We start from the raw sequence: 12,500 nt of genomic DNA on the forward strand, positions 1-12,500 counted from the left end.
CATATATACATGTATATACATATATATACATATATATATTTATTTATTTACATATACATATAGATATATATGTATATAGATATATATAATATATATATATATAATATAATATATATAATATATATGTATATATATATGTATATATATATACACATATATACATATATATACATATATATACATATATATATTATATACATATATATATACATATATATATATATGTATTTATATATTTACATATACATAAGATATATAGTATATAGATATATATGTATATATATATATATATATATATATATATATATATATATATATATATATAATATGTATATATATGTATATATAATACACATATATACACATATATACATATTATTCATATATAACATATATACATGTATATGCTATATATATACATATATATATACATATATACATATATGTATAGTTATATATATAATATATATATATATATATATATATATATATATATATATATATGTATATGTAATATATATATATTTATATATATATATATATATTTATATATATATATATATATATATATATATATATATATATATATATATATATTTATATATATATTATATATATTTATATATATTTTATATATATATATATATAATATATATATATATATATATACATGATGACTTCTATTTCATTATTTCTCTTTCAGATTGCCGACTTGTACAATAGCCAGGACCAGATTAAGAACAAGAAGAATACAGGGAACAGTAATCTTGAAGACTTCTATTAGGAATAAGGATTACCTGGTTATTAAGATTATTATGTTTTTTCATGATTTTAATGAAAATTATATGTATTTAAAGGGATTCTTAGTTATTTGAGAAATAGTTTTATATTTATAAGCAATTCTAGTATATTGGGTAATTGTTTGATAATTGGTATGAATTTGCAAATGTATTTTTTATGGTATTTTCTCATTCCTTTTTATTTTTCTCGAACCTAAAGAAATGTAAATATATGCTGGTTGGATTTCCAGATCTTGATATATATATAGTACAAACTTTGCCTGCATCTCGGTGAATTTTAACTTGTTGTACTTTACTGTGTAATGTGTTAGTAGGTTTATCCATAAGAAAATGTTTTTGAATTCTTACATTAAAGCTGTTATTCTGCATCTGCAATATTCACCTCTGGACTAAGCTTGTTATTTTTTATTTTTTTTTAGATTATTATTTTTCTTCTTTTTGTTATGGTCACTTATTCTCATTTGCTTAATGTTCTATTTTTTAGAAATACCTTTTTATGTCAGAGTTATAAGGAATATATTACAAAGAAGAGAGAGCTGTATCATTTTTCCTTTTATCTATTTCATTAGGATTTTTACATGTGAAAGCTTACTTTCATGATTTTACGTACTAGAGGAAAGAAGCTGCTTAATGCACTTTGAATTTTGTATACAGGCATCCCCCACTATACAATAAGATTGGGGTTTTCAAAGATTGATCATAAAGTGATCTGTCTTATAATAATATCAATATATTGTAGGCTGAATGTTTTTAGCCAAGCAAAAATATTTAAGGCTTTATAAGAAGACTATCCCCAAAAGCTCTGATTGCATTGATTATTCAAACAAAACAGAAATTTACAGAAAAGATTATTTATGAATTAATAAGGCAAATAAGTGATTGAACATTCACTTTCACTACAAGGCTTTCCCTTTGCATTTTTCTCTTTACTTGAAGTTGATTATTGGTACTAATATCACCAGTCGAATTTTGTGTTCCTTGATACAGAATCACATATATTTTTTATCATTAATTGTTCCTGGTTTGATTTTTTAACAAGAAATACCTTTATTACTGAGTTTCTCTGTTTACCCAAACACGCTTTTGTTACAAAAAAAGTTCACAATGAGCACTAGATTATGATACCATTCTTATGTTAATAGATATAAAATGAATGTCATCCATTATGTCTGAAGAATTACAAGAAAGGTTAGTGGATAAAAAATTGGCAGCTAGTAGATATTTGTAAACGTTTTCTGTTTAACTCGGTATGTTTACAATGAGAGATTGAATAGAAATATTAACCATATATTCAAACACCAATGCAGTATTAAATCCAATAAGACATTTATAACAGATGCTACATATATATCAGCTCAATAAATGTGATACACTGTCTAGCTGTAAAACAAAAAAGAATGATGAATTAGGCAAACATCCAAACTAAGAGTCGTGGCTAATCAGGTCATATGAACTTAATAAGTAGTCTTGTACCATACGACCTGAAACCAATGCGCGCACATACGCACAGGCTCGAGCGCGCGTACACACACACACACACATATATATATATATATATATATGTATATATATATATATATGTATATATATTATATATATGTATATATATATATATATATATATGTATATATGTATATATATATATATATATATATGTATATATATATATATATATATATATATATTATATATGTATATATATATATATATGTATATATATATATATATATGTATATATATATGTATATATATATGTATATATATATATATATATATATATATATATATATATATATATATATATATATATATTTATATATATATATATATATGTATATATATATATATATATATATATATATATATATATATATATATATATATATATATATATATATATATATCACACTTGTATGTATCTATATGTTCGTGTGTGTGTGTATAATTATATGTATATATGTATATGTATATGTATATGTATATGTATATGTATATGTATATGTATATGTATATGTATATATATCACCTCAAAGTCCTCATAATATGAATATAAACATACAGATACGAGTCCGTTTTCTTCTTAACATGCGACGTCATTTAGTTAAAAAAAATAATAATTGCAGAAAACGTCAAATAAAGTGCCTTGTGTGAAGGCGAGCTCCTAACAAGACAGTTTGCATCAGACTGCAAGACAGAATAGATAATGAGGCGACCATCATAGTTGCCAGAATTTTGGAACGTTTAATAGTGTTTTTGTTTACTACAGCAGGTGCCTTTGGGTTAGTAGTGATTTTGTTGCAGTTATTGCTTTTGTTGCCAGTTATTTTTATTATCATGGTTGTTGTTGTAACTTGTTTAGATCTTCATCATTATTGTCATAATTATTATAATTTTTATCATCATGATCATTATCATTACTACTAGTGGTATTGTTAACTCATTACTATGACGATATTGGTAATAGTGATCAATTGATTATTATAATTATGAAAATTATTACAAAAATGATAACTATGATAAAAACAGTCATAATAATAACAATGATAATGATAATGCAATTGATAATCTTAGTTATGAAAATGATGATAATGATGATAACAGTAGTATTACTAGCAATGATAATGCTGCTGATAATGATGATAATGATAATGATGATAACAGTAGTATTACTAGCAATGATAATGCTGCTGATAATGATGATAATGATAATGATGATGCTATTGATAATAGTGCTAATATACAATGATAATAATGAAAATGATTATGTTACTATCAATGATGATGATAATAGTAAAGATAATAGTAATAATAATGATAATTATTATGATAATAATAATGATAATGATAGAAATGATAACAATAATGATAACTCATAAAAACAGTAATGATAATAATGATAACTCATAAAAACTAATAATAATAATGATAATAGAAATAATAATAATTAGGATAATGATGATGATAGTGATACCACTTTTACTAATGCTAAAGTTAATGCGAATGGTAATAATAATGATGATGGTGATGATGATGATGATAGTAATGATAATAATACTTATACTAATAGTAGTAATAATAATAACAATAGTGATGATAATAATGATAATGCTGATGATAATAGTAATAATACCAATCATGTTAATAATCATAGTAATGATAATAATATTGATAATGATACTCACAATGATAATAACGATAATAATAATAATAATAATAACAATAATGATAATAAGAATAAGAATAATGATCAGGTCAGGTCACTCCCGTAACCCTTAGATCGTGGGGCACTTTGATGCTTTCACTCTCTTTCTCCACTGTGTGCGGGCTTCGGCTTCCCTCATACAGAGCACTACACTCATCCCCGTCAACTCCTTCAGCCACAATGACCTGGGTCGACCTCTGCCTCTGCTTTCTTCCACTACGCCATGTATCATCGTTTAGGCCAAGGTACCTGGTCTTCTAGTGATAAGCTCAACTATCAATGGGTCACATTCGCCGGTAAATTCTTTAATTATGTTTATTACTTCAGCGTTTGTACTTTTCTGTATGTAGGTGATCCCCAGCACTCTTCTAAAACAGCGAAGCTCGAATGCTGTCAGTTTCTCCTCCAGTTTCTTGCTGTATGTCCAGGTGTTGCAACCATTGAGACCAATTGAAGTTACCAATGATCTCATCAGTTTCTCCTATGTTGTAGTTGATATACCATTGGGACTCTTTAACTTCTTCAGTCTGACCAGTTGACTTGTTGCTATGGCTATTCTTTTCTTTATCTCGTTATCCGATGTGATGTCTTCGTTCAATGTTGATCCTAGGTACAGGTCCCCCCCTCCTCCTCCTTCTCCTTCTTCTGATTCTCCTCCGCCTCCTTCTCCTGATCATCTTTCTCCTTTTCGTTCTCGTTCTTCTTCTCCTTCTCCTTACCCTCACCATCCTTCTCCGTCTCCATCTCTACCTCCATCTGTACCTCTACCTCTACCTCTACCTTTTCAAGTGTAACTTCACCGATTTTCAACTGTGAGACAATGTGCCATTGTTTTGCTTTATTACCTTGCTCTTTTCGACATTAATTTCCATACCATAACTGCTTGCTGTTGCATCTAGCCTGTTGGTAAAATCCTGAAATTCCTTCCTTGAGCTTGCGATGAGGGCAATTTCATCTGCGAATCATAGGTTATGTACCTGTTGGGTACCCACTTTGACAGAACACGCATAGTCCGCTAGACCATCTGCCATGATCTGCTCCAAAAAGATGTTAAACAGTGGATAGGATACAACCCTGTCGCGCATCTACTGTTGCTTGGAACCATTCAAGAGCGCCATCACTTGTCAGCACTGCATCACTGCTGCTGCTGTAAAGGGCCTCAATTACTTTGATAATGACAAGCCAAACTGCACTTATAAAGACTCTGCTAAATGCCTTTTAAAAGTCAATAAAGTTGTGGTGTAAATCCAATTGGTAAAACCAGTACTTTTCTCCAAGAATTCTTACATTTCCTGTCTTCTCTACTGTGTTCCGACCATTTCGAAACCCATCTTGCTTTTCATACAAGATTCTTTCGGCTTTCTGTTTTATTCTGTTATCAATTACTCTTAGCAGCACTTTACTCGGGTGGCCGATGAGGCTTATAGTTCTATAGTTCCTTACTAAATTACAGATTAAAAAAAAAAAAAAAAAAACCGATGGTAATTTCTCCACCATTCTTGATGAGTTCTGGCGGCATGTTATCAACACCTACAGATTTTCCATTCTTCAAGTTCCTCCCAGTTTCTTCATTTTCGCTCTCCGAGATTTCCGGTTCCACTCCTTGCATCGAACTTGGTCTTCCTCCTTCCAGTGTGGTGAGGATGTCACTGATCGTAGAGATATGGTAGTTGTACAGGTCCTTGATATATTCAGTGCATCGCTCTTGACTTTTTGATGTCTCTGTTTGTAAGTTCCCACGAGCATCTTCAATTACAGACATTCTTGTAGACTTTTCATTGGTCAGTTGTTTCACCACACCATACGCAGTTTTTGGGTGATAATAATCATGATGATAATAATCATGATGATAATAGAAATGATAATAACAATAAAAACAGTAATAACAATGATAAAGATAGCAATATTACTATTACTAATGATAATGATAATGATTATGTTAATAATGGTATCAATAATGATTATTAACATTATTATCATCCTAATTATTATTAACATTATTATCATCCTAATTATTATTAACATTATTATCATCCTAATTATTATTAACATTATTATCATCCTAATTATTATTAACATTATTATCATCCTAATTATTATTAACATTATTATCATCCTAATTATTATTAACATTATTATCATCCTAATTATTATTAACATTATTATCATCCTAATTATTATTAACATTATTATCATCCTAATTATTATTAACATTATTATCATCCTAATTATTATTAACATTATTATCATCCTAATTATTATTAACATTATTATCATCCTAATTATTATTAACATTATTATCATCCTAATTATTATTAACATTATTATCATCCTAATTATTATTAACATTATTATCATCCTAATTATTATTAACATTATTATCATCCTAATTATTATTAACATTATTATCATCCTAATTATTATTAACATTATTATCATCCTAATTATTATTAACATTATTATCATCCTAATTATTATTAACATTATTATCATCCTAATTATTATTAACATTATTATCATCCTAATTATTATTAACATTATTATCATCCTAATTATTATTAACATTATTATCATCCTAATTATTATTAACATTATTATCATCCTAATTATTATTAACATTATTATCATCCTAATTATTATTAACATTATTATCATCCTAATTATTATTAACATTATTATCATCCTAATTATTATTAACATTATTATCATCCTAATTATTATTAACATTATTATCATCCTAATTATTATTAACATTATTATCATCCTAATTATTATTAACATTATTATCATCCTAATTATTATTAACATTATTATCATCCTAATTATTATTAACATTATTATCATCCTAATTATTATTAACATTATTATCATCCTAATTATTATTAACATTATTATCATCCTAATTATTATTAACATTATTATCATCCTAATTATTATTAACATTATTATCATCCTAATTATTATTAACATTATTATCATCCTAATTATTATTAACATTATTATCATCCTAATTATTATTAACATTATTATCATCCTAATTATTATTAACATTATTATCATCCTAATTATTATTAACATTATTATCATCCTAATTATTATTAACATTATTATCATCCTAATTATTATTAACATTATTATCATCCTAATTATTATTAACATTATTATCATCCTAATTATTATTAACATTATTATCATCCTAATTATTATTAACATTATTATCATCCTAATTATTATTAACATTATTATCATCCTAATTATTATTAACATTATTATCATCCTAATTATTATTAACATTATTATCATCCTAATTATTATTAACATTATTATCATCCTAATTATTATTAACATTATTATCATCCTAATTATTATTAACATTATTATCATCCTAATTATTATTAACATTATTATCATCCTAATTATTATTAACATTATTATCATCCTAATTATTATTAACATTATTATCATCCTAATTATTATTAACATTATTATCATCCTAATTATTATTAACATTATTATCATCCTAATTATTATTAACATTATTATCATCCTAATTATTATTAACATTATTATCATCCTAATTATTATTAACATTATTATCATCCTAATTATTATTAACATTATTATCATCCTAATTATTATTAACATTATTATCATCCTAATTATTATTAACATTATTATCATCCTAATTATTATTAACATTATTATCATCCTAATTATTATTAACATTATTATCATCCTAATTATTATTAACATTATTATCATCCTAATTATTATTAACATTATTATCATCCTAATTATTATTAACATTATTATCATCCTAATTATTATTAACATTATTATCATCCTAATTATTATTAACATTATTATCATCCTAATTATTATTAACATTATTATCATCCTAATTATTATTAACATTATTATCATCCTAATTATTATTAACATTATTATCATCCTAATTAATATTATCATTAGTATCATATTAATCATTATTAACATTATTATCATCCTAATTATTAATAACATTATTATCATCCTAATTATTATTAACATTATTATCATCCTAATTATTATTAACATTATTATCATTAGCCTCAGTATCATTGTCATCATCATTATTATCATTATTATTATCATCATTGCTATTATTACCATTATCATCATCATTAGGAGGAACGAAATCTTTGGTCCTTTGTTATTCTCCAAATCTATCTGGATTTCTCTGCACCTTCTTTGTAGACAGTCTTCTAATGATAATGATAATGATGATAATAACAATGATAAGTTGAAAAAAATCCTACTTGCCTCCTACTTCGGATCCGAAAGGAAGGGAGTTAGGGATGGGGCGGAAGAGAGAAGGGCGAGAAAGGGAGAGAAAGAGAGGGAGAGAGGGCCGAGAGGGAGAGAGGGAGAGAGGCGATGAGGGATAGCAGGCGGGAGAGCGTGATGAGGAGGGCGAGAGGGCAGTTGGGGCGAGATCGGGGTAGAGAACAGTGCAGAGCAGGGGGAGAGAGGGACGAGAGGGAGACGAGGGCGTAGAGGGCGGCTGGGGTAAACGAAGAGGGGGCCTTGAGAGGGAGAGAGTGGCAGAGATGGGAGCTGAGGGGGGGGAGGCGAGAGGGAGGCGAGCGGGAACGAATGAGGAGCCCTGGGAGAGGGCATGAGAGGGAGAGGTAGAGGGATGGGGGCGACGCAAGGGAGAGGATGGGGGCGAGAGAGAGGCGAGAGGAGGGAGGAGGGCGGAGAGGGGAGAGGGGGGAGGAGAGGAGAGAGGCGGGGAGAGGAGAGGGGGGAGGGAGAGGCGGAGGGAGAGGGAGAGGGAGGGAGAGGGAGAGGGAGGAGGAGGAGAGAGGAGCGGAGGAGAGAGAGAGGAGAGGTGAGGGAGAGGAGAGGGAGGGAGGGGGGAGGAGAGGAGAGGGAGGCGAGAGGGAAGGAGGGAGGGAGAGGGAGAGGGAGGAGGAGGGAGAGAGAGGAGGGAGGAGGAGAGAGGGAGGTGGAGAGGAGCGAGGAGGAGGAGAGAGAGAGGGGAGAGGAGGGAGAAGAGCCGAGGAGAGGAGAGGAGGGAGAGGGGGAGGGAGGGAGAGGACTGAGAGAGAGAGAGTAAGATGGAGGGCGGAGAGGAAGAGAGGGAAGAGGAGAGGGAGAGAGGCGAGGGGAGACCTGGGAGAGAGGAGGGAGAGAGAGGAGGAGGAGGGGAGGGGAGGAGGGAAGGAGAGGAGGAAGAGAGGAGAGAGGAGGAGAGAGGAGGGAGAGAGGGCGGGCAGGAGGGAGGAGAGAGGAGGGGAGGAGAGGGAGGAGGGAGGAGAGGGGAGGAGAGGGAGAGGGAGGGAGGAGAGGGAGGGGAGAGGAGAAGAGAGAGAGGGGGAGAAGGGGAGAGGAGGAGAGGGAGAGAGTGGGAGAGGGAGAGGTAGAGGGGGAAGGGAGGAGGAAGGGGGAGGGAGAGAGGGGGAGGCGAGGGAGGAGGAGAGAGGGGGAGAGGGAGGGAGGGGAGAGGAGAGAGGGGAGAGGGAGAGAGGGGAGGGGAGAGAGAGAGAGAGGAGGGGGAGGAGGGAGAGAGGGAGGAGAGAGGAGAGGGAGAGAGGGGGGAGGGAGAGAGAGAGGGAGAGTGAGGAGGGAGGGGAGAGAGGAGGAGGGAGAGAGGGCGAGAGGGGGAGGGGGAGAGGGGGAGAGGGAGAGAGGGCGAGAGGGAGAGAGGGCGAGAGGGAGAGAGGGCGAGAGGGAGAGAGGGCGGGAGGGAGAGAGGGCGAGAGGGAGAGAGGGCGGGAGGGAGAGAGGGCGAGAGGGAGAGAGGGCGGGAGGGAGAGAGGGCGGGAGGGAGAGAGGGCGAGAGGGAGAGAGGGCGAGAGGGAGAGAGGGCGGGAGGGAGAGAGGGCGAGAGGGAGAGAGGGCGAGAGGGAGAGAGGGCGGGAGGGAGAGAGGGCGAGAGGGAGAGAGGGCGAGAGGGAGAGAGGGCGGGAGGGAGAGAGGGCGAGAGGGAGAAAGGGCAGGAGGGAGAGAGGGCGAGAGGGAGAGAAGGCGGGAGGGAGAGAGGCGAGGGGGGGAGAGGGAGAGAGGGGAGAGGGGGGGGGGGAGAGAGGGCGAGAGGGAGAGAAGGCGGGAGGGAGAGAGGGCGAGAGGGAGAGAGGGCGGGAGGGAGAGAGGGCGGGAGGGAGAGAGGGCGAGAGGGAGAGGGGGCGAGAGGGAGAGGGGGCGAGAGGGAGAGGGGGCGAGAGGGAGAGGGGGCGAGAGGGAGAGGGGGCGAGAGGGAGAGGGGGCGAGAGGGAGAGGGGGCGAGAGGGCGAGAGGGGGCGAGAGGGAGAGAGGGCGAGAGGGCGAGAGAGCGAGAGAGGGAGAGAGGGTGAGAGGCCGAGAGGGCGAGTGGGAGAGAGGGCGAGAGGGCGAGAGGGAGAGAGGGCGAGAGGGAGAGAGGGCGAGAGGGAGAGAGGGCGAGAGGGAGAGAGGGCGAGAGGGAGAGAGGGCGAGAGGGAGAGAGGGCGAGAGGGAGAGAGGGCGAGAGGGCGAGAGGGAGAGAGGGCGAGAGGGAGAGAGGGCGGGAGGGAGAGAGGGCGGGAGGGAGAGAGGGCGAGAGGGAGAGAGGGCGAGAGGGAGAGAGGGCGGGAGGGAGAGAGGGCGGGAGGGAGAGAGGGCGAGAGGGAGAGAGGGCGAGAGGGAGAGAGGGCGGGAGGGAGAGAGGGCGGGAGGGAGAGAGGGCGAGAGGGAGAGAGGGCGAGAGGGAGAGAGGGCGGGAGGGAGAGAGGGCGGGAGGGAGGGAGGGCGAGAGGGAGAGAGGGCGAGAGGGAGAGAGGGCGGGAGGGAGAGAGGGCGAGAGGGAGAGAGGGCGGGAGGGAGAGAGGGCGGGAGGGAGGGAGGGCGAGAGGGAGAGAGGGCGAGAGGGAGAGAGGGCGGAAGGGAGGTAGGAATGAGAGAGAATACGAGTGACTGTGTCGGTGTGTGTGTGTGTGAGGAATTATCATTGTTTAGGCTATTGGTAAGGGCCGCTTTTCCCATGTCGAAATCGTTCAGATTATTCTGAACAGGTTACCGTTCTTGTATATTTCGTCTTTCTTCGTCTGTCTAACATGTTCGAGATGGAAAAAGGCCTCCTTTTAATTCAATGGCTTCTCTGTACTTCGTCTCATATATACTACGATCTCACTCTGCTACGCTCTGCTACCATCCTGAGTATTACGGGTTAATTCCTCTAAACTTCTCCCAACGCAGTTAATACTCTTAACTGTCCTCGCTTTCTTGAGCAATTGAACTCGAGTTGCACCGCCTTCCCGAATCCAGCATCTCCTCCCATGTTAGATCTCAGCTGTGAATCACACCCATATAGATGCTCACGCCCTCTGCCCCTTTCCTCCACACCCACTTAAAAACCGCCCTTCAAAAATCGCCCCCCCCCCCCCCCCCCGCCCCCGCTCGCGTCCTTCCATTGCCCCACCTCCACCTCCACCCCCACCCCCACCCCCCTCTCCACCTCAAGGCACCATGTACTCTCCTCCCCTCCCCCTCCTCCCTCTTCTGAGATAAATTTTATTAAGGTTAGCGCTGGTGATTTATTGAAGCGAGGCGCCGTCCCGGACACTGTGATGGACGAGGATGTAAGCGTCGCTCTATGAGGTGGCCGCGGCGGAGAGAGGGTCGTCCTTCGCGAGGGCTCGGCGGGGCTGGTTGGGCTGCGGGTTGGGATGGCAAGAAACAGTCCTGGCTTCAAAGGACATGCTCTTTGTTTATGCACACAAGCACTCACATACTATACAATTTATGAATAAAATTCTAATCAAATATATATATATATATATATATATATATATATTTATATATATATATATACACATCTTATTATATATACGTATACATATATATGTATATATAATATATATAACAAACTATATAGTAAATTATATATATATATATATATATATATATATATATAAAAAGAGTATATATATATGCATATATATTACGTATACATATTATGTATATATATAATATATATATATAATATATATATATATATATATATATATATATATCTACGTATATTTATACATATATGTATATATAGATATGTATATTTATATACCACAACACACACACACACACACAACACACACACACACACACACACACACACACACACACACACACACATTCCTACACACACATATATATATATATATATATATATATATTATACATACATATATATATATAAAACAAACTGTTTTATATATATATACATATATATACATATATATTCATATATATATATATACATATATATATATATATATATATATATATATATATATGTATATATATATATAATATATATATATATATATATATATATATATATATATATATAATATATCTATATGTATATATATATATGTATATATTTGTTGTATATATATATATATATATATATATATTATATATATATATATAATATTATATATATACATATATGTATATATATATGTATTATTCAACTGTAATATATATATATATGT

At 34.9% G+C, this 12,500-nt stretch overlaps 1 protein-coding gene across 1 annotated transcript in view; it reads left to right on the top strand.

Moving 5' to 3' along the window:
* DNAlig1 (DNA ligase 1) overlaps positions 1-1,333 on the top strand; it is a 17,242-nt gene extending 15,909 nt beyond the window's left edge. The window contains exon 19 of the mRNA XM_086550697.1: positions 704-1,333. Within this exon, the coding sequence (XP_086406823.1) occupies positions 704-784 (81 nt within the window). The 3' untranslated portion in view covers positions 785-1,333. The remainder of the gene's footprint in view (positions 1-703) is intronic.
* The last annotated feature ends 11,167 nt before the right edge of the window (positions 1,334-12,500 follow it).

This window comes from Penaeus japonicus, unplaced genomic scaffold (genome assembly GCF_977035675.1).
Source record: "Penaeus japonicus unplaced genomic scaffold, GWHDUDI00000001_assembly GWHDUDI00000024, whole genome shotgun sequence".
Taxonomy (NCBI): domain Eukaryota; kingdom Metazoa; phylum Arthropoda; class Malacostraca; order Decapoda; family Penaeidae; genus Penaeus; species Penaeus japonicus.